Here is a 26,096-nt window from a genome sequence, read left to right as displayed (position 1 = left end):
GAGATTCAACTAGCAAGTGCTACAGGGTAGAAATTTGGGTCTGTTTTGCTCACGGATATATCCCCAGTACTAAGATATATCCCACAGCACACTGTGGACGCTCAGTATTTGCTAGATGCATAAACAAACATATTTTAGGTGATGTGGGTCATAGGTCACTGCTGCAAAGACTCAAATCTGCTAGTGTAGCTCAAAAGCAATCACAGACAATGTATAAGCAAATGGATGTGGTCAGTCGTGTTCCAATAACAATAATAAAACTTGACTTACAAAAACAAGTGGGCAGGGTAGACTTGGTCCACAAACCACCCCTTAATCTAGGACTAAAAGCTTTATTTATTCTGTGTTATTTTAGAAAATACTATCAACATCAAAGGGATAAAAATTATAGTTCTATTCCTTCCCTGGAGCCTTCCAAATCACCTTTAATGTCAAAAGTATTTCCCTGAGCTCTTGCGTTATTTTTTTTTCCCCCATAACCCCATCATTTGGGGAAGCAAAGAAGCACACAACCGGTCCTCACATGGAAAAAGAGACAGGAAGTTCTAAGAATGTGAAGTCAAATGACTTCACCAAGAAATGACACAAGGCTAGGACGAAGGGCAAGAAGCCATCTAGGTGCCTCTCCCAGTGTGGACTACTTACGTTACAATCACATGAAGAAACCTGTTGAAAAGGCACATTCCTGGGGCCCACCTCAGAGCTAGTGAAAAACAGTATTTTGGAGGGTGAGGACCAGGAATATGAATTTTGAATAACCTTAACTAGGGAATTCTTGTCTACACTCCAGCGTGAGGACCATGGATTTAGACAAGCACCATGGGTCTCGGAGCTAAAATTTGCCTTGGTCATGGGAATCTCTAAAAACAGTGACAAGCCCCCCTCTTCCCTCTAAACCAGTGGTCCCCAACCTCGGCTAAACACTCGAAGCACCAGGGCGCCTGAAAATAGGCTGGTGTCTGTGTCTATCCCCAAAGGTTTTGACAGAAATGATCTGGGGTCCAGCTTGACCATTGGGAGTGTTTTTAAAGCTCCCCAGGTGTGCAGCCGAGGATGAAAACCCCTGCTCTACACCATCAGTTCAATTGAGAAGCTCCCAGGAAGCCTCAGGGAATAAACCCCAGTTCTCAAAGCCACCTGCCTTTTTCCTCCTGGCCGGAAGTGCTTTCCTTACCTGCGGCCATGGGCTCCCATGGCAGCCACATCTGGGGCCATGATGGGCCTCCTCTTGAGGACCACAGAACACAGCACTGGGACTGCATATAATTTTTACCGTGGACCATCACACAGCAAGCCATGCTGGTCACCTCTCACCTCCTATTGTACATAGACCAGACTTAAGAGCACAAAAGGCCTTTACTTGCTCCACAAAAAGCCTGCCATCCCTCTAAAACCACAACGTGTATAGTGTACCTTCATATGCTAAGGGGCCTTCAACTACAAAATCCTTTTTGGCCAAACGAGTTTGGTGAGTATTTTTTTCCTTTGTTAGGTTAGTGGACAACAGTCTTGAGAAATAATACCTGATCCTAGATTTATTTCCTTTCCCGACTGTCTTACAAATCAAGAACACTAAAATAGATAAATAATTCTCTGAGCACTAACTTTGCACCAAGTACTTTCAAAGTTGCTTACATGATCCTGCCAGCAAACTCTTAGAAGAGGAAAAACGTTATACGCTTCCTATTCTCTTAAGTCCCTCCAGAAACCCCCAGAGGCAGGATCTATTATGCCCATTTTACAGTGGAAGAAACCAAGTGTTTCTTGGTCAGATGCACACGACTCTGATACAGGACACACAGGCATGGGACGTGGGCTGAGAGACGCCAGAGCCCAGCTCTGTGCTCGGTGCCTTCCGTGAAATCCCCCTCGAAGTCCAGCATGCATCTTCCCATCTGCACATGCTCAGGGCCATGTCCCACAACCCTGCCCAGCAAGATGCTCCCACCTTCGGTCAGTCCTGTCAACCACTAAACACCAGCCCGCCTACGGTCAAGCACCTCCCTACAGAGCACCATTGGGACGATGCACACAAGCTGCATCACGGCGCTCCGAACTTCCACCCAAGCAAGGCAGACTCCCGCCCGTTTTGTGAAAGGTGAAAACATTCTGTTCCAGGCAAAGCACAACAGTCTCCTTGAGCACCTGCAGATGCAGGCTGCCTCACAATCCTGAGGAATACTAATCACAACAGGTCCTGACAAGGGCAGCCTATTTTCAGGTGCCCCGGGTGCTTCGAGTGTTTAGCCAAGGTTGGGGACCACTGGTTTAGAGGGAAGAGGGGGGCTTGTCACTGTTTTTAGAGATTCCCATGCCCAAGGCAAGTTTTAGCTCCGAGACCCATGGTGCTTGTCTAAATCCATGGTCCTCACGCTGAGTGTAGATCACTGAGATGTGGAGGAAGGAGAATGACGTCGAAGGCCGGTACCTCATTTGAATGTTCGGTTTCAAAGAAGAAAAACATTTCTCTGATTCGAAATTTTAAAAAGGCTGTAGAAGGTATGAGGCAAGTTTCTCTCTGGCCCATCCCCATCCACCCCACGGCCCCCGCCGGCCTCTGAGGACTCCCACTGCTATTGAATTTCTTGGACATCCTTCTAAATGTTTCTTCAGGCAAATAAAAGGGAATGTGAACAAATATTCTAATTTCTTCTCCTTTCTTACACAAAACAGAACATATTCTACAGCTGTTCTGCATCTTGATTTTTTCACGTGACGACATATATACCTCAGAGATCTTTCCACACCGGAACGCAGAGCACACCCTCACTCTTTCTTGTGGGCTTCCTATGCTCTGGGGTACAGATGGACCGTCATTTATTTAAATGGTCCCCTAGTGATGGCCACTTGGGTTGTTTCCAGGGTTCCGCTATCACAAATGGGATGAATTCCCAGAGGTGAAGTTGCCAGGGTCAAATGTACACACATTTGTAATTTTCATGGAGAGCAACATTCCCCCCGCGAGCCAAATACAAGAGAAACGAAACAGGTCTTTGACTACAGAGAAAACTCAGAATCCCAGCCCTGCCGCTCACTGCCCACCTTGCGACCCTGGGCGAGCTATTTACTTCTCTGTGCCTTGGGCCCCTCACCTGTGAAATGGAGTCATTAGAGACCCCACCTCACAGGCTCTGATGAAGACAACGTGATGTAGTATCTCTAAAGCACCCAGAACAGAGTCAGGCCCAAGGACATTATTTGTTGAGGGTTTATCACTGCTGTTACCAATTCTCAGCCCAGCTAATCTCTGGGATAGGGCAAAAACAGGCATGTGCATCATATCCCGGCTTGCCAAGGGAGGGGACTGGGATGCTGCCACCAGAGGCTGACGGGATGGCTGCCCAAAATTCTCACAAGGTTAATGTCCGGATCTGGCCAGGCTTGTAGGTTAGAAGCCAATCCATCGGCGTCCCCGTGTTAGTCTCACTCAGAATGCTGACTCATGCAGAAGAAACTTGCAGGAGGCAGGTTAGGGAAAACAGAAGGCTGGTGTGTTAACCCACCATGAGAAACAGAACTGTCAGGAGAACCAGACACAACCACCGACCTCTCTCCCTGACTGATGTCCTCGCTGCTGAAGGCAAGCTGCGCATGAGGACAAGTCAAGGCCCGAAGGGCGTATGACTGGGTATCTATTCTGAGAGCCTAACTCACCCATCCATTCTGCAAATCCATTCATCTTCTCCATCTCTGCCATCTCCCCGGCCTCCCACTTGAAGTGCTAGCCACGCTCCCTGACCCACCTCCGCCCGACAGTCTCAACAAGCAGCCAATAAAACTTAAATCATCACATCCCTGCTCGCCTTAACACTCCCAATGGTTCCTTATGTCCTCAGCGTAAAAGCCCAAGTCCTTCCAATGGCCCTCAAGGCCCACCAGGACCTCCAGCCATGTCAGCTGCTGAGCCATCACCCTGCACACCCCCTCCAGCCACCCCAGCCTCTTCAAACCTGCCAGGCACGCTCCTACCCCAGGGACTTTGCACCCGCTGTCCTCGGCCTAATGTGGCTGCACTCTCCCTCCCCCAGAGAGCATGCAGCTCATCTCTCCTCTCCTTCAAGCACTTGCTCAAATAGCAACATCTCAGCAGGGCCTCTTGTGACCACCTTATCTAAAACCACAGTCTCCTCCACCCCTTACCCTCCTGTTTTGTTTTTTTCCCTCCACAGTGCTGATCATCATCTAACATACAATTGGGTTTACTTACTTGTTTTGTAAATCCCCTTTTACCAGAACATAAGCCCCCAAAAGTGAGGATTTTTGTCTCTTCTTGCTGATACATCCTTGGCACTCAGCAGAGTGCCCGGGCCACCTGACCCTGATTGGCCATCACTCAGCCAGGCCATCTCTTCTTGGGGCCCAGTTAGCTCCCACCCCCCTTTCTTCTGGCAACATCACCACCTTTCTTCTGTGGGGTGACCCGGGCCTGGATAATCTGCTAATTCATCCCACCAGATACCACAAATGACTCAGAAACTGACTTGTGATCCAACCAGTCCAAAGAGACAAAATTCTGGGACTTTTTGTTGTAGGCTTGGAAGAAAGAAGCTCTTCCCTTGTCCTGGGACTACTGGCAGAAGAACTGATACAAGTGGAGAACAACTTGCAGAGTTTGAGAACGAGGAGACCCCAAGGGCAAGTACCAGAAAATACCCACACACTGTTTGAGTTCCTGAATCCAGAAACTACTCCTGCACTTTTCAACATAAGCCAATAAATACCCACTTTTCCCAAGATTAGTAGGAGTTAGACCTTTTTTATATCGTTTGTTCTAGCTAATACACTCAGACCCCAGTCTCCTGTGAAGCAAATGGGGGTCTCTGCTTGATATTTTGTTTTCTGCCATATTAGATCTTTCTATGGGCTTCAGATGAGACTTGCTGGGTTCGGAGTCCGCTGGTCCCTCCTTGGCAAGAAAGCAAACGTCTCTGTTCTGATCTGCTAGGTGTTGGGCTCTTAGAAGATGATTCTGTCTGCTAGTTCTTGGGGAGAACCATGCCACTGAACATCATATAGAGTTTAGAGGGCTGCATGGCTTGATGCTCTGGCCACTGATGACCACCGAAGAGCACAAAAGCCTCCTGTGTCTCCAGAGGAGCCCCAGGTTCTTCTCTTCAGTCTAGACCATTCTGCCTGATGGGGGGAGCATGGGACAAGGGGCAGCCGTGACATGGCAGGAAACCTCACAAGAGCGGTCGTAATCAGTCCAGGCAGGAGAGGACTGTGGCTTGGGCTACAGTGTTCAGTGAAGACAGATAAAAACGGACAAAGTGGAGGGAGACCCAGGAGACCGAAGAACCTGGTGATGGACTGGACATGGGGCGCAGGGGAGAAGATTCTCACATTTCCAGCTTGGGCACAGGGCACATGGTCCTATCATTCCCTGGGACAGAAACCCACTGCAGGTGCTGGGAAGAGAGGCCAAGTTCGGTTCTGACAAAGTGAGTTCCAGGCACCGTGACATGTCAAGGGACGGGAGCTGGTTTAGACCAGATGTGTGCTCCCCAGCTCCCCCATGCTTCCCCTGCTTGCTTCACTAGCCTCTCAGAAGGTTAGAAAACAGGTCATTTAGGATTCTCTAAAAACGGCACCCTTGTTAATGAGCGGGGACAGGGCGGTCATTTAGTCTCCCTCATGTTTCACCCAACTACTTAAACCACAACAGAAATTAAAGCAACACTACCACCCAACTTCTGGCAAAAAAAAAAAAAAAAAGTATTTCCTAGATTGAAGATGAACAGGACTAGTACTTACCAAATGTATCAAGTATGTCGGTGATAAGGACAAATTTGCTTGGGTAGAACTGAATAACACTTGTGTCTGAAAGAAGCTTTGAACACTAAAAAAAAAAAAAAGAGAGAAGAGAAAAGGAAATTCACTGTGTCGTGTCTGACTTGACTGCAATGCTCCAGGCCTGGAAAATTAATTTCTACAAACAAGCACTAGGTGCTTTCCATGTGCCAAGCCCCATGCCAGACACTGGAAACATAATGAGAAGCAAAACCACTGTCCCTTTGACAAGTGTGGGGGGCAGACCACTCACTACAGAACCTCTTATAGAAAGACTCCATCACAGGGGCGCCTGGGTGGCTCAGTTGGTTAAGCAACTGCCTTTGGCTCAGGTCATGATCCTGGAGTCCCGGGATCAAGTCCCACATCGGGCTCCCTGCTCGGCGGGGAGTCTGCTTCTCCCTCTGACCCTCCCCCCTCTCATGTGCTTGCTCTCTCTCATACTCTCTCTCTCTCAAATAAATAAATAAAATCTTAAAAAAAAAAAAAAAGAAAGACTCCATCACATCCCTCCAAGAAAGCCACAGGACTGAGGACTCTTATCCAGAAGGGTCTTTGCTTATACACTGAATGAGGGTCGGCATCAAAGTCAACAAGAGAGGTCAACGACACCTCTCCCAATGTCCTCACAAATGACTCCAGCTTTGTTCCAAGTGCTTTTCAGCATGGCTTCCTCTGGTTTATCTCAGGATGGTCTTGCTTCTTCAACATTCTTTTCTATGAAATGACCCCATAAGTACATCTCCAGGGTTTCTTAATCGAGCGTCTATTTTTTTTTTAATTGAAGTATAGTTGACACACAATGTTAGTTTCAGGTGTACAACACAGCATTAGACAACTCTATACGTTATGCTATGCTCACAAGTGTAGCTACCATCTGCCACCATAAAACATTATCACAATAGCACTGACTATATTCCCTATGCTGTACGTTTTATCCCCATAGCATCTATTATTTATCCTCACTTCCAAATTTCCCTCTAAAAGGATGACAAGCTTCAAAGAGCACATGTTTCCCTGCAACTATGATGATATGCAACACTGGGAACATTTTGCTCAATCCCTATGCCTGTATTGCTCACACCAAAGGGCCACTGACATGTTCGGATCTTTTTTTATTTTTGAGAGAGAGAGAGAGTGACAGTGTGAGCCAGGAGGGGCAGGGGGAGAAGGAGAGAGAGAATCCCAAGCAGGCTCCCTGCTCAGCATGGAGCCCAACATGGTGCTCAATCCCAGGACCCTGTGATCATGACCTGAGGTGAAAGCATGAGTTGGACGCCCTACCGACTGAGCCACCCAGGCACCCCAACACGTTCAGAATGCTTAATGGAAGACTACAGCCACACAACGTGGCCCTAAACACCCCAGATTAAGTCATCTTTTATGATCAGAAACAAAAAACGTGTTTCTTCTTTGGAGAACAAAACTTAATGCCCTGAAATCTTTATGAATTCAAAAGTCAGCACAAGGAACTAAATAATTTGCCAACTTCTATCATTCCGATGCTTGACCTTTAGATACAAATATGTCACTTAAAAGATAGAAAGAGTTCGTTAATATGCATTTCCAAAGTGCAAAGAATGGAAATAATGTCTGTCATATCAAGACGTAGGCTGATATGGATTTTCCGTTTGGCATTGTGACCCAATTTCTAAATTGTTAAAATCACAAAGTTTCTCCTTAGCGTTACAGCCTAAAGGCAAACAACATTTCTGTTTTGTGAAACATCCTCTTACAGCCAAATGTTATGCAGGGGGGGTGGGGGGCAGAAGGGTGAGGGGAACGTAAGCTGTTAAAACAATGGTGTTGACACCAAACGTGGCATTTGGACGTTCGTAGAAATCCATTTCCGGATGCCTTGCTTTGTGTTCTTCATATGCCCTTTATTTGAGCTCCAACTTCAACAACTGCCCCATGAGATTTCAGGGCTTGGAAAAAGCAAACAACTCTGAATCCTAGAGACTGTTTACAATACACAGCCCTTGGTTCCTAGGGATGTGACGTCTCCTGAGTTCCTACCCAGAGCCCCTCAGAGAGGAGTTACTGCCCAGTGGTGAGATGAGAAGACAGAATTCAAACAGAAGATTTCAAATTAAACACAGCTGGGGCTTCCCAACATCTGTGTACTGATTTTTCTCCCAAGCTGGTATCACGGAACATACATTTTACACAAGAGAACAGGAAGTGGAATTTTTTTTTTTAGGTCCACGGTTAAAGTCGTAATCAGGTCCTAAAATGAAGTTCCCCTTTAAATCACTATTTTGAAGATGCCAGATTTTTAAAGCCTTGGTGCAGTTTCCTAAATAAAAATCAGGCTTCCTAGGGTGTGTGTTAAAATTACAGATTCTCGGGCGCCTGGGTGGCTCAGTTGGTTAAGCGACTGCCTTCGGCTCAGGTCATGATCCTGGAGTCCCTGGATCGAGTCCCGCATCGGGCCCTCTGACCCTCCCCCCTCTCATGTGCTCTCTCTCATTCTTTCTCTCTCAAATAAATAAATAAAATCTTTAAAAAAAAAAAATTACAGATTCTCGGGGCACCTGGGTGGCTCAGTCGGTTAAGTGTCCGACTCTTGATCTCAGGCTTGTGAGCTGGAGCCTTGTGCTGGGCTCCACGCTGGGCACAGAACCTACCATAAAAAAAAAAAGATTCCCTGGCTCCATGCCAAACCTACTGGTGAAAACCTCCAGCTGAGGTGCCAGGGAATCAGTATTTTTGACAAGGACTCCAGATGACAGAGGCACTGCTGATGTGCAGCCCAGGTGGAGAAGCACCGTGGCAGACACTTCCTGAATGGCTGACTGATAAATTACTCTGCCTGAAATACTTGCTATGGAACTGATTAGCACTGCTGGAAAAATACTAAAAGGGTGTTTTTCATTTTTTCCAATTAGCAACATTCTACAAGGACACTAGGCAGTTTCTAGAATTCAACATATATATACATATAAGTATTGGATATATATATATATTTATATACATACACATATATTAAATAGTCAAAACAAAAGGATACAGTAAAACATAACCTAAAGCCACAAACTAAGAAAGGAAGATGGATCAAAAGAAGCAAGCAAGCAGACTAATCAGAAGACAATTACTACCAAGGATACATGGGAAAAAATCTTAAAAATAAGAAAAATACTGGGGCGCCTGGGTGGCTCAGTTGGTTAAGCGACTGCCTTCGGCTCAGGTCATGATCCTGGAGTCCCTGGATCAAGTCCCGCATCGGGCTCCCTGCTCGGCAGGGAGCCTGCTTCTGCCTCTGACCCTCCCCCTCTCATGTGCTCTCTCTCTCATTCTCTCTGTCTCAAATAAATAAATAAAAAAAATCTTAAAAAAAAAAATAAGAAAAATACAAACACCATTAACAGAAAAAATGAGCAAGAAGAATCAACCAAAGCCACTTTACAGAGAAGGAAACCCCAGCGGCCAATAAACATGTGAAAAGAGGCTCAATCTTATTATAATCAGAGAATTGCAAATTAAAACCACAATACAATATGATTTTATTACCTCCTACATTGAAAAAATGATAAAGAGAAAGTCCGTTCATACCAAATGTTGTGAGGCCACTCAACAGCACAGACTCACACAGCCTGACTGCTGCTAGGAGTGCGCAGGGGCACAGCTGCAAGGGAAAGCAATCTGGCATTGCCCGGTCAAGCTCAAGAGGCACATGCCCAGCACCCGAGCAATTCCACTCTCAGCTATGGGTCCTCACCTCCAGAGAGGCCAGCAGACTCGTCCAGAAGTGATCTCGGCAACATCGCTCATAACAAAGAAGAAAAAAGGAAAAACCAGATGCCCATCAACAGAAAGAATGATGCATATTTTATGCATCAGGAGACTCACTACTGTTAAGATGGCAAATCTCTCTAACTGACCTACAAAGTCAACACAATCCCCATCAAAATCCCAGTTTGGGGGTGGGGGGGTGAGGACAGGGCAGGTAGAAATAGGCGGATACTAAAAATCACATAGAATTGCAAAGGACCCAGGATAGCCAAAATAATTTTGTGGGACAAAAAAAAAAAAAAAAAAAAAAAGAACCGAGTTAAAAGACTTACACTAACCAGTTTCAAAATTTACCATAGGGGCACCTTTGGCACAGTCGGTTAAGCATCTAATTCTTGGTTTTGGCTCAGGTCCTGATCTCAGGATCGTGAGATTGAGCCTCGTGTCAGGCTCTCCGCTCAGCTTTTTTTTTTTTTTAAGATTTTATTTATGTATTTGACAGAGAGAAAGAGCACACAAGCAGGCAGAAGGAGAGGGAGAAGCAGGCTCCCTGTGGAGCAGGGTCCATCCAGGACCCCAGGATCATAACCTGAGCTGAAGGCAGACGCTTCACCGACTAAGCCACGTGCCCCAGCACGGAGTCTTCTTAAGATTCTCTCTCTCTCTTTCCCTTTACCCCTCCCCACTGCACTAGCACACTCATGCACGCACAATGTGCACTCTCTCTGAAGTAAAATAAATCTTAAAAAAAAAAAATTACCATAAAAATATGGTAATCAAGATAGTGTGGTACTAACATGAGGACAGACTTACACAGATATTGTGGAATTGACTTAAGAGTCCAGAAATAAACCCCTACATTTATGGTCAGGTAACTTCAAAAAAGGTGCCAAAATAATTCAAAAGGGAAAAGACAGCTTTTCAACAAATATTGCTGAAACAACCAGATATCCACATGAGAAACAAATAAATCTAGACCCTTAGACTAGACACAAAAATCACTTCAAAATGGACCATAAACCTAGATGTACGAGCTAAAATTATAAAACTTCTAGAAGAGGGGCACCTGGCTGGCTCAGTTGGTAGAGCATGTGAGACTCTCGATCTTGGGATTGGGAGTTTGAGCCCCACAATGGGTGTAGAGATTACTTAAAAAGAGATAGTTGATAGATCGAATTTCGCTAAAACTAAAAACTCCTCCACTCCAAAAGACACTATTATGAAAATGAAGACAAGCCACAGACTAGGAGACCATCCTTGTAGATCAGATACTTGATAAGGAACTTGTATTGAGCATAAAGAATTGTCAAAACATAACAAGAGGGGCACCTGGGTGGCTCAGTGGGTTAAGGGACTGCCTTCGGCTCAGGTCATGATCCTGGAGGCCCTGGATGGAGTCCCGCATCAGGCTCCCTGCTCAGCAGGGAGTCTGCCTCTCCCTCTGACCCTCCTCCCTCTCATGCTCTCTATCATTCTCTCTCTCTCTCAAAAAATAAAAATCTTTAAAAAAAAAAAAAAAGTAACAAGAACATAATGTGATTTTTAAAAATGGGCAAGTTGTATTAAATCTTTCACTAACAAAGATATAAAAATGGCCAATGAGCATATGAAAAGAAGCTTGACCTTATCGGTTGCCAGGGATTGCAAATTAAAACCACCCATGAGATACCACTTCAAATCTGCTAGGGTGACTGTAATCGAAGTGACAGACAGTAACGCGAGCGTCGGAAAACAGAGGAACTGGAACCCTCACACCCGGCTGGTGGGGATGCAAACGCAAAATGCTGTGGCCATTTCTCCAAAAGTTACACATTCCCTTATCATGGGACTCAGCAATTCTACTCCTAGGAATCTACCCGAGAGAACGAAAGCCCGTGTCCACATGAAGACTCGTACGCAAATGTTCATGGTGGCATCGTTCATTACTAGCCAGAGTGGAAATGACCTCGGTGTCCATCACCAACTTGTTAATGGATGAGTAAGATGTGGTTCTCCATTCAATGGCATAGTACTCAGCAGTAAAAAGGTACAAAGTACTGATACTGCAACACGGACAAACCTCAAACACATTATGCCAAGTGAAAGAATCTAGAGGCAAAAGATTACATGTTGAATGATCCCTATGAAATGTCCAGGAAAGGCGAATTTATAGTCAGAAAGCAGATTGTGGTTTCCTGGGGCTGGAAGTGTCAGGGTCTGACTGCAAACAGGCTTGAGGGAATTTGGGGGAAGGGGTAAGAACATGCTCTACAGGCGCCTGGCGGTCATTAAGCATCTGCCTTCGGCTCAGGTCATGATCCCAGGTTGGTGGGATCGAGCCCCGCATCCAGCTCCCTGCTCCGCGGGAAGCCTGCTTCTCCCTCTCCCCCTACTTGCGTTCCCTCTCTCGCTGTGTCTCTCTCTGTCAAATAAGTAAATAAAATCTTAAAAAGAACATGCTCTAAAACTGAATTGGATAATAATTAAGTAACTTACTAAAAAATCACTGAAATACATTTCAATAAATCCACCACACAACAGAATACCTTACTGCAGAGCAAATAAAGTGAACTGTGCTCATTTCTCCGTACTCTGCCCCCCCTTGATTCTCTTTTTTGGTTAAAGAAGCAGCCTTTAAAGTATCGAAAGTAAAATAGTTACTATTAACCAGATGTGAAGTTAATGAAACACTTCCACGGTTTTTTTCTTTGAGAAGACACGAATCAAATCTCCAGATGTAAAAACTCTTGGACATCAAGTTCTCTACACTCCAGTCCTTTATGGGGAGATGTTGCCAATAAAAATACTTTGAAGAAGCGCTTGTTAGTTTAATATTTTCTTACTTGAGCCTCTCAGTAAGCAACCCCATCACATGTATCCAGGATGAGAGGACTCTTCTTCGGGAGTATTTACTTTGTAAACTAACAACAGTGATCGAAGGGAAATGAATTCAGGTTTGCCTCTGCCATAAAACACCAAAAAAAAAAAAAAAAGCACCTGCTATACGAAGTGTCATCTTAAAAGACTTCAACTACCCAGTGTCAAGACTGCCAGACTCTCTCCCTCTCTCTAAATCAACAGGTGAGAAAACAAATGTCACAATGCCATGACATTGAACAAGAACAGGACTATATTTCTGAACTAAAATGCTGTTCAGAAATTCTTTGTGAACTCTGCTCTGAAAATCATAATGCACACGAGTCCTTTTACAGTGTACTTCTGAGCACGTTTTGCCAAAAGACAATGACCTGAAGGGTCAAGAAACTGAATAAGCTCTTTTCCTTACAGAACTTGATCTTGTGATCCAAGAGCTGTCATGGATCAACAAATTCGTCAACAAAGGATTCAACAAATGTACCTCGTCTAACACTAGCAACATGCTTTGTCACATAATTATGCAGAATATGAGCCAAAAATGCACATACCAGGGACACACAACCATAAGTCCCCAAAATACAAAGGAAATCTGATCAAGGAACCCAAGACAGTTGGTCAATCTTTAGTTTGTACAAACCATAAATGTGTCAGTGGATGTATCAGGGCCCAAAACCTGCACATTCCAGGGGAAATCATTAATTCTGTAATCCAAGCTGAAGGTCATGGAATTGTGCAGTATACAACCTGTGCAGCTGTACATGGTGGCCCTGGGATTAGGTATCTCATAAAAGCACAGATTCATCATCAGGGCCTTTCAAAGGAAGTATGTGAAAATGGAACAGATGCAAAAAAGTAGGATAAGACCCTGAAGGCAGACCTATGAAAAACTTTAATTACCTATAAAGCAGTTTTACATAGGAAATTCTGGGGAAAGGAATAAAAAAAAAAAAAAAATCACTAGACCTGACCTGGATGACTATTTTTAGAGCCTTCACTTTCTGGTCCGAGGCCCAGGCATCCTTCAGCGACTGGTTGAGCTCCTCGATGCGGTTCACATAATCCTGTTGAGTCAAATTCAACAGTTCCTTTTGGGATCCCTATGGGCAGAAAGTAGGAAGGTATAAGCACAAAAAGAAAAACATTTGGCCACCACCCTGTGAACAATACTGAGTATTGGCTGAGCTTTGGTCTCTAAGTTTTTCTCATGCTCCCAACCACAACTGATAGTTTCGTCTTGTGACTGAAGAGGTTCTTTGAGTTTTCTGCAAAAACAAGCAGAGCGCAGGCACTCAGACTGACCTTGGAGCAAGTCAGACCTAAGTCAGCCCTCAGCTCAATGATTCAGATAATCATTGGGAACCACTGTGTGCCAAGCAGGGGACACCAGATGCCCGAGACACAAAGATGAGCAAAAATACATTATTTCTGCACTAACGGAGTTTCATATACAGAAGATGAGATAGATATTAATATAAACAGAGATAAATGCTCCAGAGGAAACAATTCTATGAAAACCTACATCATAGTTCACTGAATCTGAGGTGCCCATTCTAGGAAGCACAATTCTTTGTGTACCACTAAGTTAGAAAAAAAAATGCCAATCACAGACATGCACTAACTGAGAGACGCAGCCCAATTTCAGGGATATTCAAATGTGGGGGGAAAGGTTTATCTCAGAATGGAAGAAATACAGTAACGAAGGAACGGACTCTAGACTGGTGGTCGACAATGGTTTCCTGGGGCGCCTGGGTGGCTCAGTCGGTTAAGTATCTGCCTTCAGCTCGGGTCATGATCTCAGGGTCCTGGGATTGAGCTTCGAGTCGGGCTCCCTGCTCAGCGGAGAGCCTGCTTCTCCCTCTCCCTCTACAGCTCCCCATGCTTGTGCTGTCGCTGACAAATAAATAAAATCTTAAAAAAAAAAAAAAAAAAAGAATCATTTCCTGGAGGAAGGGATGCTTGAGCCAAACACTCAGGGGTGTGCAGGTATTACTGGACAATGGCGAAAGTGGGTGGTGGGGGCTGTTCACTAGATCATGGGGAGTGCCTTCAGGACAGAGAGCCGACCACAACAAAAAGCTGTGGCAGAAGGAAAGCAAGATCGTCACAGGGATGAAATAAACTATGAATGTAAAGATTTAGCAGAGCCTTTGGCACATGGCACCTGCTCGTTAATCCTTGGCTCTTGTTAAGTGCTATTTATTTACAAAGCTCACAGGAGTGAGAGTCCTATTAACCCACACGAGACCATGAACTAAATCTTTTTTCTATCAATGTTCCCGGGAATCCAAAGCAAAGAACTCTTTATTAAAGAAATACAAGCAGAAGGTTCAGGAAATTTGGACTGATCCCAACAGATCCCTGAACTGCCCTCCTTGTCCCTTTGCAGCAGGAAGAGCCACGTGACTAATTTGGGCCAACGGGCTGTGAGCACAGTAGCATGTGTACCTTCTGGGCTGAGGCGGTGAGAAGTAACCCTTTTTCAGCTCTGCGGTGAGGACCCTGGAAGCCATCTGTTGAGATGGCAGCATCTCAGGATGGTGGGGTGTCTGTCACCTTCACCGGATGAGTAATGTGATGAAGAAATAAACTTGCGTTACGATCTAGGAGGTTCATTGTTAGCACAGTACAACCCAGCCTCGCCCTGACTAAAAAGCGACGTCTGCCTGGAAGCCAGGGGGCAGCCATCTGCTGCTTAGAGCAGGGAGCAGCAAGAAAATCAATCTTGGCGGCGGGGGGGGGGGACAACACAACAAGTATAGAGTCAGTGACAGGACGCTACAGAGAACCGAGAAAGGCAGAGGGTGGCTGGCTAGGTGTCTGGGTGATTCTTTAACTCCTGGTTCCAGGCCACCATGCCCTTGGGCTCAGGTAGTGGCCTTGTATCCTTCAACAGAGTCCCCATTTGCAACTGAAGCCAGCTCAGGTGACACCTGGACTGAAGAGCTTCGACGCAAATGCTCAGCAATTCCTCTCCTGCTAGCCAAGGTTGGCTGAGGACATGCAGACCGAGGCTCCCGGCACCCTAATTCAAAACGTGTCCTTTCTGAATTGGGAAATAAGAGGGTGAGCGAACAGACTTTGCTGAGCACCCAAAAGCTCTGGTCTCAGAGCTGGAAGGACCCTGAACTGAGGGGCAAGATGCAGGACAGGGCGATGGCACCTGCCATCACAAGGCCCTTTATGGATTTCAAAGCATTACCATTGGGTCCACACAACTATACTCTTCATGCCCATGTTCTAGTTAGGGATGCAGATATAGGGAAAGGGAACACCCAAGGGCACTCTGCTCATCGGCAGTTGAGCTAGGTAAGGCCTCCAGACTCAGGTTAAGCCGGTGCTGACAGCAACTAACAAGAACACACAGCATGCACTGGCTGTTGGTCCAAGCACTTCATATGCATTAACTTATTTCATTTCTCAAACAACCCAAAGAGGCAAGTACGATACAGCATCCCCCATTTTACAGATAAGCAAACTGAGGAACAGAGCTGTTAAGCCCCTTGCCCCAAATCCCGGAATTGCCGAACGGTAGAGCCGAGATTCAAACTCAGGCAGTCTGGCTCCCGAGTCTCTTACTCAGGATGCTAGGTGCCCTCTCTAAATGACATCCCAGGGGACGCAAACTCCCCTGCCTCCAGGGGCCAGGCCTGTAGTGTTCATAAGAGAATTGGGACAGGAAGGACTGTATAACCTGGACAGCGCATGCCCTGGTTAAATGCAGGAATGTGGACCCTCAGTTATCAGGTGGAATTAAAAACAAAAACAAAAAACTAGATTTACATGTGAAATTCATCAAGTCTTAAGAGTTTGCAAATGAGTCGTGTTCTCTAAAAGCAGGTTTTCTGAAAGATTCGTGAGCCACAGCAAGTCAGCAGAGGCCTCTGCACCAGGTATGATCTTGTTCCTGTGCAAGGCGCTTCCCAGGGAGGTGGCTCCAGCTGGCTTTTCCATATAGACCCTGTCCCCACACGACCTGGGTCTGCTGGGGCATCACAGCGACAAGACGCCTTCAGAAAACCAGCCCAAGGCAGTTCCTGCGCGGTCAGCCAACTGCACCGTTGGCCATTTCCCCTGGATCGGCTGGTGCCTCGGGAGGAATGAGCACAATGCGCGGCTTGGGAATTACCCCCAAAACGCATCTCACTTGGCAGGAGAAACAAAAGCACCGATCCTCCCCGTGCTCGGCCAACAACTTGCTCACTCACCTCCTCAAAGTCATCCAGCTCCTCTAGCCTGGTCCGAACCTTCTCCGACATGGCGGATGTGACGGTCCCCGCTTTGCCTAAACAGAATGGATTCATGTCACACAGGTGGCTTTCTCCGTCCCCAACACCCCCAAGGGAAGGCATCTCTCACTCTCCACCTCAATGTGAATAAGGGGGCCAGGGAACTTCATTACAGACAACTCTGAGAGTCTGAAAACCACGTCCTTATATAACCAAAGTTCCACTGCAAACATTTTCGCTCAGAAGCTGCCCCCAGAGCTCAGCGGGCCAGCCTCGAAACGGTTCCACACTCCATTTGGTATTTATAAACTTTTCACTGAATCATTTGTTTTCTAAAGAAAGGCAGACCAGGGAAGGACGCCAAAAATCCATCATGCCATTGTCTTCCACCAACAAAAGGCCCTCTCAGGCTTGGCCTCAGTGCGGGACTGTCACACTCTGATACCCACTCTTCGGGCAAACAGGGCTAGCCATGCCTCCTATCATCACCTGTCGGCCGATTCTTGCCATCCCATCCACGGGCTGGCGGGACAGAGACCAAGGGACGCCCTCCGGCCGTGGGCCAGCTGCAGGGTGAGGCTGTCTGTCCAGCTGGCTCTCTAGCACTCCTCATCTCAGAAATCTTTCCCCATCTGCAAGGGGCTTCTGTTCTAGATCTGACGTCCCCCTGCTCCTGCCCCCCAAACTCATTCTCAGGATCAGAAGTTCATTCCTGGAAGGCACTGGCTACTTCGGTCTGGTGTTAGCTCAAAGATTTGTTTGGGATCAGGCTGAGAGCATGGTGCAGTTATTTAATTACTAACAAATGACTCCTTAAGTTTCCAAATAATGTTTGTTTTTGTTTTTCTTTTTACTTCGTTTCTATTGTTCCCTTCACTTTGAAATATAATATGTAAAGTGCACACATGTACATTTTAATGGATAATTATAAAACCTTGTGACCACCACCCAGCCCAGATACGGTCTTGCTTCCTGTTCACCATTATCTTCAGTTGATGAAATTTACCCGTTGTTACACAGAACTGTTTCCCTGCTGTTTACTATTTCCCACTATGTGAATACACCACAATGTATTTCTTATTCTACTGTTGACACATGTTTGCGTTGTTTCCTGTTTGGGGCTACCATGAACAATGCTGCTGTGAACATTTCTATGTCCCTGGTTCATAGACACACATTTCTTCAGGGCAGCGCCTTCTCAGACTTTTACAGGAATCACTTACAGATGGGTTGGCATGCAACTCGGATTTTCAGTAGGCCTGGCAGGGCCTGAGACTCTGCCTTTCTAAGGACTCCTAGGTGATGTCAATGCTACCGGCCCTTGGACCGCACTTTAAGAAAAACATGAACTTGGGTAGAGGTGGAAAACGCTTTCTGTAAAGGGCCAGATATAAATATTTTAGGTTTTGTGAGTTATATAGTCTCTGTCACAGGTACTCAACTCTGCCATTCCAGCCCCAAAGCAGCTACAGACAATATGTAAACAACCTGGCATGGCTGTGTTCCAATAAAACTTTATTTACAAAAACAGAGGGCCAGATCTGGCCTGCAGGAGGCCGTTTGCCAATTTCTGATCTAGAGCGTATCCTGATAGAACTGCTGGGTCAAAGGGTTGGCCCAACTTCAATTTTAATAGATAACCACAGAAGTGTTTTACACAGTGCTTTATCACTTTACACTCCCACTGGCAGCACGAGAGTGCCCGTTCCTATACGTTCTCGCCAGCAAGTCATCTCGTCAATCTTTCTGATCTTTCCAAACTGGTAGATATGCAACAGTCGGATTTATTTTTTCATGGATTGGGGTCAAAGTTACGGCCCTCACAAAGGTGCTCCCACTCTCCTCATTTCTGAAGTGTTGCTCCCACCGGCAGAGAACGAGGGAGAGTTGCAACTACCGTACTAGTGATCTGCACCCAAACCGCAGCTGTGCTCACCTGCAGCCCAGTGGCACAAGCTGTGTCAGGTGCCTTAGAATCACCTGCGAGCTCCAAAAAAGCACTCTGCAGGGGTGTCCTGGTGGCACAATCGGTTAAGCATCCAATTCTTGGTTTTGGCTCAGGTTGTGATCGCAGGATCGTGACAATGAGCCCCGCATTGGGCTCCGCACTCAGCATGGAGTCCGCTTAGGACTCTCTTTCCCTCTCCCTCTGCCCCTCCCCGCCCCCGCACTCTCTCAAATAAATAAATAAATAAAAAGCAATACCTGGGTCCCACTCCTCAAGGTAAATTCAACAAGTGGAGTGGGGCCCCGTGGTGTGTGTGTGTGTGTGTGTGTGTGTACGAAAGTTGCTCAGGTGAGCCCGCTGCACAGCTAGTTTGAGGTGCGCTGGTCCAGAGCTTCTGACCATGTGTCCTGGCAGAAGAAACTGAGGACCGCAGTGTTCACGGACCAGTCGTCAATAAGACCGCGACTCTTGTCCCCAGCGTATCTGCCTTCTCACAAGGGGTGGGTAAAGACTTAAGGCAAAGTAATGGATCTCTAAAAAGGAGAATTTTAACTACTCTCCAGCTAGTGAGGAGGTACTCAGAGAGGAGACTACTACCGCTGTAACTAAAATCAGACAGTGAGCTAATGTTTTACTCTTAGAAACTCCTTTGGTCTTTTTCTTCCCCCACTAATCACATAAATATGTATTTCAGTTCTACTAAGTCTGTACATAATCTAGGAAAGAACAGCTTTAATGGAATTAAACACCAGACCAGATACCACAAACTTTTTTCCTTTGTGAAATTATCTAAAGGTTATGGGAGAATTCCCCATTGAGACAGTAACAACAACAAAAACTCACCTTTTTCAGATCCCATAAACAGATTCTGCAGAGGCAAAAATAATTTGTTAATATTTTTTAAAACTGACTAGCTTTTGCAACAACAAAAACTTGTAAGATACTTACTCAAGTAGCATGAAGACAACATGACCCATCATTTTCCAACAAAGCTACTTACTTATCCAAATGAAAAACCGAACTATTTAATCAAAGGCAGAAAACACAGCTCACTAGAAACTACGGCAGGTTCAAATTTCTACACAAATTAGGATGCTTAAAGTGAGCCAACAAATAGCAAAAATGTTCAGGGCACCGCGTCACGGGGTTGCCTTTACCTTCCTCTCAATCAGGGTTTCACAGCCTTGGTGCTACTGATATTAGAGGCTGGAAAATCCTGTTGCGTGGGGGCGGCCCCGTGCACTGGAAGATGTTTAGCAGCGTCCCTGGTCTCTACCCACTAGATGCCAGTCACATCCCCACAGCTGTGACAACCAAAAATACCTCCAGACATTGCCAGGTGTCCCCCGCAGGTAAAATTATTCCTGCTTGAAAAATCGCGCTCTGAAGTAAGTCAATGCATTCAGAAAATCAGAACAAAACGACTAGTCCAGCGATTCTGCCTCCACCCCCCTCACCCAGCTCGAGCCCTGAGAGGAAGCCAGGAGGGGAGGGACCCGGGCAGAGCCTTCCCATTGCCCACCGGGTCCACCCCTCCTCCCTACTCCAGCCCCGATTTTTCTTTTTTTTTTTTTTAAGATTTTATTCATTTATTTGACAGAGAAACACAGTGAGAGAGGGAACACAAGTGGGGAAGAGGGAGAAGCAGGCTTCCCGCTGAGTAGGGAGCCCGATGCGGGGCTCAATCCCAGGACCCCAGGATCATGACCTGAGCCAAAGGCGGACGCTTAACGACTGAGCCACCCAGGCGCCCCTCCAGCCCCAATTTCTGACGGGCACGCTGGTCACCACTTCCCAGCTTCCCTTCCACATGTGTCTGGCCCGTGACGACCTTCAAGACAAATGTGACTGGGTGTGTGGAGGGGGGACTCTGGGAGGGGTCCTCAAATGAGCAAGTGTGCATCCTACTTTCCCCTTTCCTCCTTCCAACAACTCAGATATGAGGGGACACTGGACAGGGCAGGACAGAAAGAGCTGCTGTTCTAGCCCTGGACCACCCACCTCTGAGCTGCTTTTCAGGGTCAAGAGAGAAACGTCACCCCTGTATTACGAAACTAGTGAGGGCTTCAGTTATAAGCTCCTGAACCTCGTCCTCAGTAACCCGGGCATTCCCCTGCTTTCCCTGGCCGGTCTCAGGTCTCAGCTCGGAGCCAACGACTCTGCCTTGTGGCCACCCAAACTGAACTTCCAGTTCTGGAAGAAAACCTGAGCCACAGCAAGAAGTAGACCTTCTTCGGGGGTGGGGGCTGGGGAGTGGTGGGGAGCAGGCTCCTCACATCCTAACTCAGACCTCCCCAGAGACAGGGCTCCAATGTTCCAGTTCTTCCCCTGAACTATGCCAGAGCCCTGATTCTTAACACATTTTTTGAGAAACCAATGAGCACATTTTTCTCCCAACTAACGCTGACACAATGAGGGAAATGTACGGAGCCCAGGAGTTGGGGAAACATTAACTGTGATGTTGTGATTTGTAAGAAATCCTGTTCCTGGCACAGAAGCTCCTACTACCCTTGAAATCTCCTAAGGGATGAGAGTGGTAAAGGTGTCTTCTGTTAACTGACTTTAGGACCCACCTAAGGATGGGGACTGGTGTCCAAGGGAAGCAAAATTAGAACTTTCAGTCCCAGGCCCTGACCTCCAGGGAAGGGAGAAGGACTAGAGAGTGAAACAATCACCAATGGCCAATGATTTAATCAATCGTGTCAATGCAATGAAACCTCCATAAAAACCCAAAAGGACAGGGCTCAGAGAGTTTCCAGGTTGAACAGAATGCACCCACATGCCACCATGCAGGACCCCCAACTCCACAGGGAAAGAGGTTGTTTGGAACCTCACTCTAGGTCTCTCTTCTAGTGGACGTTAATTCGGGGCCTTCAATATCCTTGTAATCTAGTGAGTGAACCGGTTTCCTGAGTTCTGTGAGCCACCTCAGCGCAAATTAGCTGAACCCGAGGCGAGGGTGGTGGGAATCTGACGCACAGCCAGATAGCCAGAAGCCCAGCAGACGACCTGGACTCATGACCCGAGGGTGAAGCGGGAGAGAGTGTTGAGGGACCAGGTCCCTATCCCATGGGAAGTGACACGATCTCCGGGTATCTCTCTGTGTCAGAACAGAGTTGAGCTGCAGGACACCCAGCAGGCGTCAGAGAATTGCTTGGTGTGAAGGAAAATCCTACACACGCACTTGGGGGCAGAATCATAGTGACAAAAAGCAATTACTACAAAGTCCGAAGCGGGCCCTGGGGGAAGAGCATACTGGTACTCACGATGGAGAGCTTTTCTGTGGTGGTGTACCGGGCAAGGATTTCTCCTCGTTTGTTGGCCCAGGGCTCGAAGTCGGATCCTACGATGGAGTTCTCGTCTCTGTCTCGTCTCTTTCTAGAGCTGTCCTAAGGAAAGGCAAGATGAGCTCTCAGCCACAGTACCATTTTAGTCTTTAAAAACAAAGTATAAGAAAACAAGGTGACTACAGTTGATAGCAAGGTGTTGTAAAACTGAAATTTGCTAGGAGAGTAAAACTTAAATGTTCTCACCAAATTAAAAAAAAAAAAAGTAAATATGTGAGGTGATGGATTTATTAACTAACTTGATGGGGGAAGTGTTTTCACAATGTATACAAATAGCAAATATTCGGGGCACCCGGTGGCTCGGACCATTATGCAGCCAACCCTTGGCTCAAGTCATGAACTCATGGCGGTTGTGGGATCGAGCCCCGAGACAGGCTCCATGCTCAATGGGAAGCCTGCCTCTCCCTCTCCCTCTGCCTGCCGCTCTGCCTACTTGTGCTCTCTATCAAATAAATAAAACCTTTAAAAAAATAAAAACAAAAACAAAATGAAATTAAACAAATGTAAAAAAAGACAAACAGCAAAATCATGTTCATATTTTAAATGTCTAACAATTTCACCAATTATATCTCAAAGCTAAAGGGAAAACAATATATAAGCAGAAGGCAGACAGATAGTCCCTCATTGCAGAATAAAAGAGATCTAAAAGGTTTACTAGATAAAATACTTTTCCGGCCAGTTCACCACAAATAGCCAACAGACAGATCAAAAGACACTCAAACACGTTAAGAATCAAGGCAAGGCCAATGGCAAGCGGTCATTTTTCAACCACCAAAATGGCAGAGTTCAAGTGCCGAGAACATCCCAGGTGGCAAGGCTGCAGGAAGACGGGCGCTGCCGGCGGTGCTCGAACATGGCGAGGCCCTCTTGGAGAGGGACGTGGCAGTGGCCCTCAAAACCTTAAACACACGCTGCCGTAGCCCGGGACCGAACTTCTAAGAAGTTATCCTGCAGGGACGCCTGACGCTCAGTCGGTAGAGCGTGCGACGTCTGATCTCAGGGTTGTGAGTTTGCGTCCTATGTTGGGTGTAGAGATTGCTTAAACAGAAAGTCTTTAAAAAAAAAAAAAAAAAAAAGGATGGGCACCTGGGTGGCTCAGTCGATTAAGCGTCTGCCTTCCGCTCAGGTCATGGTCCTAGGGTGCTGGGATCGAGCCCCGCATTGTGCTCCCTGCTCAGCGGGCAGTCTGTTTCTCCCTCTCCCTCTGCCGCTCCCCCTGCTTGTGTGTGCTCATGAGCTCCCTCTCTCTCAAATAAATAAAATCTTTAAAAAGAAAAGGAAATACAAAGTGACAGAAGAGACACTGAAAACACTGATCACTGAGGACCTCAAAGGTGGCCAATAGGACACAGGCTTCGTTGGCAGTTTGACTCTCTTACATGAAAAATCAGCGATTTACTTACGTAATTACCTAAGAATAAATAAATAAATAAAGGAATTATAAAGGGTGAAATTAAAACCAAAAATGAATTTTGAAATGCCTTCATAAAGAAAGGAGGGGCGGCCTCCATAAGCCGGACCCTGTGGGCACCTGGATCAGCTGAACGGTACAAACATGACGCCCCCCGCTGCGTGACCTGTGCAGAATGAAAGCAAACCACCATGAAATGAAAGCGCCACCGCCGCCCCCGCAGGACCGACCACCAGCGGCCGCGTTACCGTGGCTGCAGGGTCTGCCGTGGCCGCGAACATGGAGAGGGGGTCGGTCCCGTCCAGCACGCTGCTCAGCGGGTCCAGCACGGAGCTGGAAGACGAGGAGGACGTGGAAGAAGTGCTACCTTTCCGGCTCACTTTCTTGGTCTTCGACTCCGTGACCTGTGGGGAAAACCCGAGAGGTCAAGTGGAAGTTTCCCAAGACTTTTCCCAGAGATACACTCACATGGCTTTTCGCTCATTCCCTTCACTGAAGTGACCACCGCTTGGGGCAGGGACGCTTACTGGGATTCTGTAGAATCCCGGCTACAGAGGAAGGGAAGGCGCGGAGTAGGAGTGAGTCAGAGACTGGGCCATTAGGGCCCAGGAGGTGAGCTCTAACCACACCCGTCGGGCCCTCTTACTCAAAGCATGTCCCTGGACAAGCAGCATCCATGTCACCAGGAAGCTGCTCAAGAACGTGGGCACTCAAGCTCCCCCTGGGATCTACGGCACCAGAGCCCGCATTTCACAAGCCTGTCAGGTCATTCACGAGGTGCCACGGGTCTAGGGAGGGTCGTGAACCAGGGCACGCAAGATCCCAGGCTTGTCCCGCTCTGAAGACAGTCTCAGGGGTGCTGCTGGGCTGGGTCATCACCGCCAAGCAGTGGATGCCCCGCCTTCCTTTTCAGAGAACTTCCCGATGCCACATGCTGGTGAGTCCTACGGGGCGGGGCAGGGTGTTGGGGTATAAAGCCATGTCTTTGGTCCACTGGCCTCCAACTCCCCCCAGCTTCAGATGACCAGACTGGGGGTGAACTCTTGAGCCAAGAGGATGCAACCAGAGTCTCTCTGCCTAAAATTTAGGACCAAATCCAGAAGGGCTAGTTGCCCTCCACTCTCCTCTTGAAATGAGGAAGCTACGAAAACCCAGGGGCCAGAGGTAGAGGGACAGTAACGGACACTTTGGGAAGGTATCCACAGGGAGACAGAGGAAACCCGTCTTGAGAGAGAGAGAGAGAGAGAGAGAGAGAGAGAGAGAGAGAGAATGACGGAGAGGGTTGGATAAAAGAGAGCCTGACGGGCCTTTGACCCTGGTTCTGGAAAAGGGGGCTCTAGTCCTTGGAGTGTCTCTCATTCACAAGCCTGTCAGTCATACCTGAGTTTATGCTAATGAGATGCCACAGCGTGGCGGCTGGTCACGAGAAGGACCAAGTCTGTGAGCACAGCCAGGTGATATCAGCCTGACCTCAGGGTCCAATCATGTGGCCAAGGAATCACTCCGCCACACCCATGTAATAAAATCCCCAATACAAAGTGTGGACACACCAAAGCTCAGTGAGCTTCCTGGTTGGTGGACACACGATGTGTCCACAGGCTGAGGGCACAGAGCTCTCTGTGGTCCCGAACCTTCCCAGACCTCACCCTAAGTGTCTCTCAGCTGGTTGCTCCTCATCCATATCCTTTATATAAAACTGTAAGGACAATACTTTTCTGAGTTCTGTGAGCTGTTCTAGCCCATTATCCAGCCTGAGGGAGATCTTGGATATGCAGCCAGTTGGTCAGAAGTACAGGTGGCCTGGGGTCCCCCAAATGTGCAGTGGGTGTCTCAAGCAAGGGCAGGCTTATTGAAGACCTTGCCCTAAACCCGTAGGGTCTGACGCCAACCTTGGATGATTTGGCCCAGTGCCTCCTACTGGTGTACATTTGTCATTCTGTCTGCCTGGCATCCGGCCTTCCGTCTCCCAGGCTCACAGTCCGTGTTTTCTTTGGGAAAGGAGCCCTCCCCGACTCTCAGCTTCTACAGGCCTGCTGGGGTGGGCCCTGCTACCAGTTCCCAGGGTGGGCACTACCCCAACCCAATCAGTCAGCACGTTCTACCCCTGGACACCAGAGTGGGTCAGGGAGGGACATGTAGCCCAGCTGGGCAACGAACACTGCTAGAGAAGAGTCTCTCTGCTGCCATGTCGCTAAGCCACAGGATGCAAGCCTGGAACTGACCCAACCGGGGGGTCAGCCATGGCCGCACAAGCCCACAGGGCCTGGAGGGGCCCTGGGAGGCAGAAGCTCCATCTAGGATCTCCTGCTTTAAGTAATGGCCTCTGTGCATTCTCAGGCTCTCCGCCATTAGGAAACTTCATGTCCTTGGTACCCACTGGTCTGTGTCTGTCACCCTCATCCCCACCCACGGTGACCCGCACACAGCTTCTACTACTTACTGATCAAACAGCGCTAACCCAGAAGAGAGGGACCATCTACATCACTTGCCTGCTTTTCGTTTTTTAAATAACTCACAAGTAGACCAAGACGCTAGTCAGGACAGCATCCTCTACGGTAATCAGAGAGATTCTTAATGTTCCACACAGGCAAATTAAGAAGGTATCTGGTTTACACCTCCACATCAGGAACAAAGGCGTCGTGCGCTCATGACAACCTCGCGAATATAAGAATATGAGAAAGAGCAGAATGAACATGATGGGGGGTGAGGTCAACATCACAAAGAAGAGGAAATAAAAAACTAAAAAATTAGTGGAATATGAAAGCAGCTACTGCTGGCAAGTG

The 26,096-nt window shown here is 47.2% G+C and overlaps 1 protein-coding gene across 4 annotated transcripts in view; it reads right to left on the bottom strand.

Moving 5' to 3' along the window:
* Nucleotides 1–26,096, bottom strand: part of VPS35L (VPS35 endosomal protein sorting factor like) — a 113,185-nt gene that overhangs the window by 81,220 nt on the left and 5,869 nt on the right. For 3 of the 4 annotated variants that reach the window (XR_004682333.1, XM_035022378.1, XM_035022379.1), the window contains exons 3-8: nt 23,562–23,717; nt 21,822–21,944; nt 19,399–19,423; nt 16,587–16,663; nt 13,350–13,478; nt 5,755–5,839 (exon numbers count right to left, since the gene is read on the bottom strand). Coding sequence is in view for 3 of the 4 variants with exons in the window: in XM_035022378.1 (XP_034878269.1) it covers nt 5,755–5,839; nt 13,350–13,478; nt 16,587–16,663; nt 19,399–19,423; nt 21,822–21,944; nt 23,562–23,717 (595 nt within the window). In the remaining variant the exon portion in view is untranslated. Of the gene's footprint in view, nt 1–5,754; nt 5,840–13,349; nt 13,479–16,586; nt 16,664–19,398; nt 19,424–21,821; nt 21,945–23,561; nt 23,718–26,096 lie in introns of those variants that run through there. The other variant, XM_035022381.1, reaches the window with a different exon arrangement.

Source organism: Mirounga leonina, unplaced genomic scaffold (genome assembly GCF_011800145.1).
Source record: "Mirounga leonina isolate KUSES-001 unplaced genomic scaffold, KU_Mleo_1.0 Mir_175, whole genome shotgun sequence".
Taxonomy (NCBI): domain Eukaryota; kingdom Metazoa; phylum Chordata; class Mammalia; order Carnivora; family Phocidae; genus Mirounga; species Mirounga leonina.
Note: the sequence above shows the minus strand (reverse complement) of the source record. Positions and strands in the feature narration are given on the sequence as shown.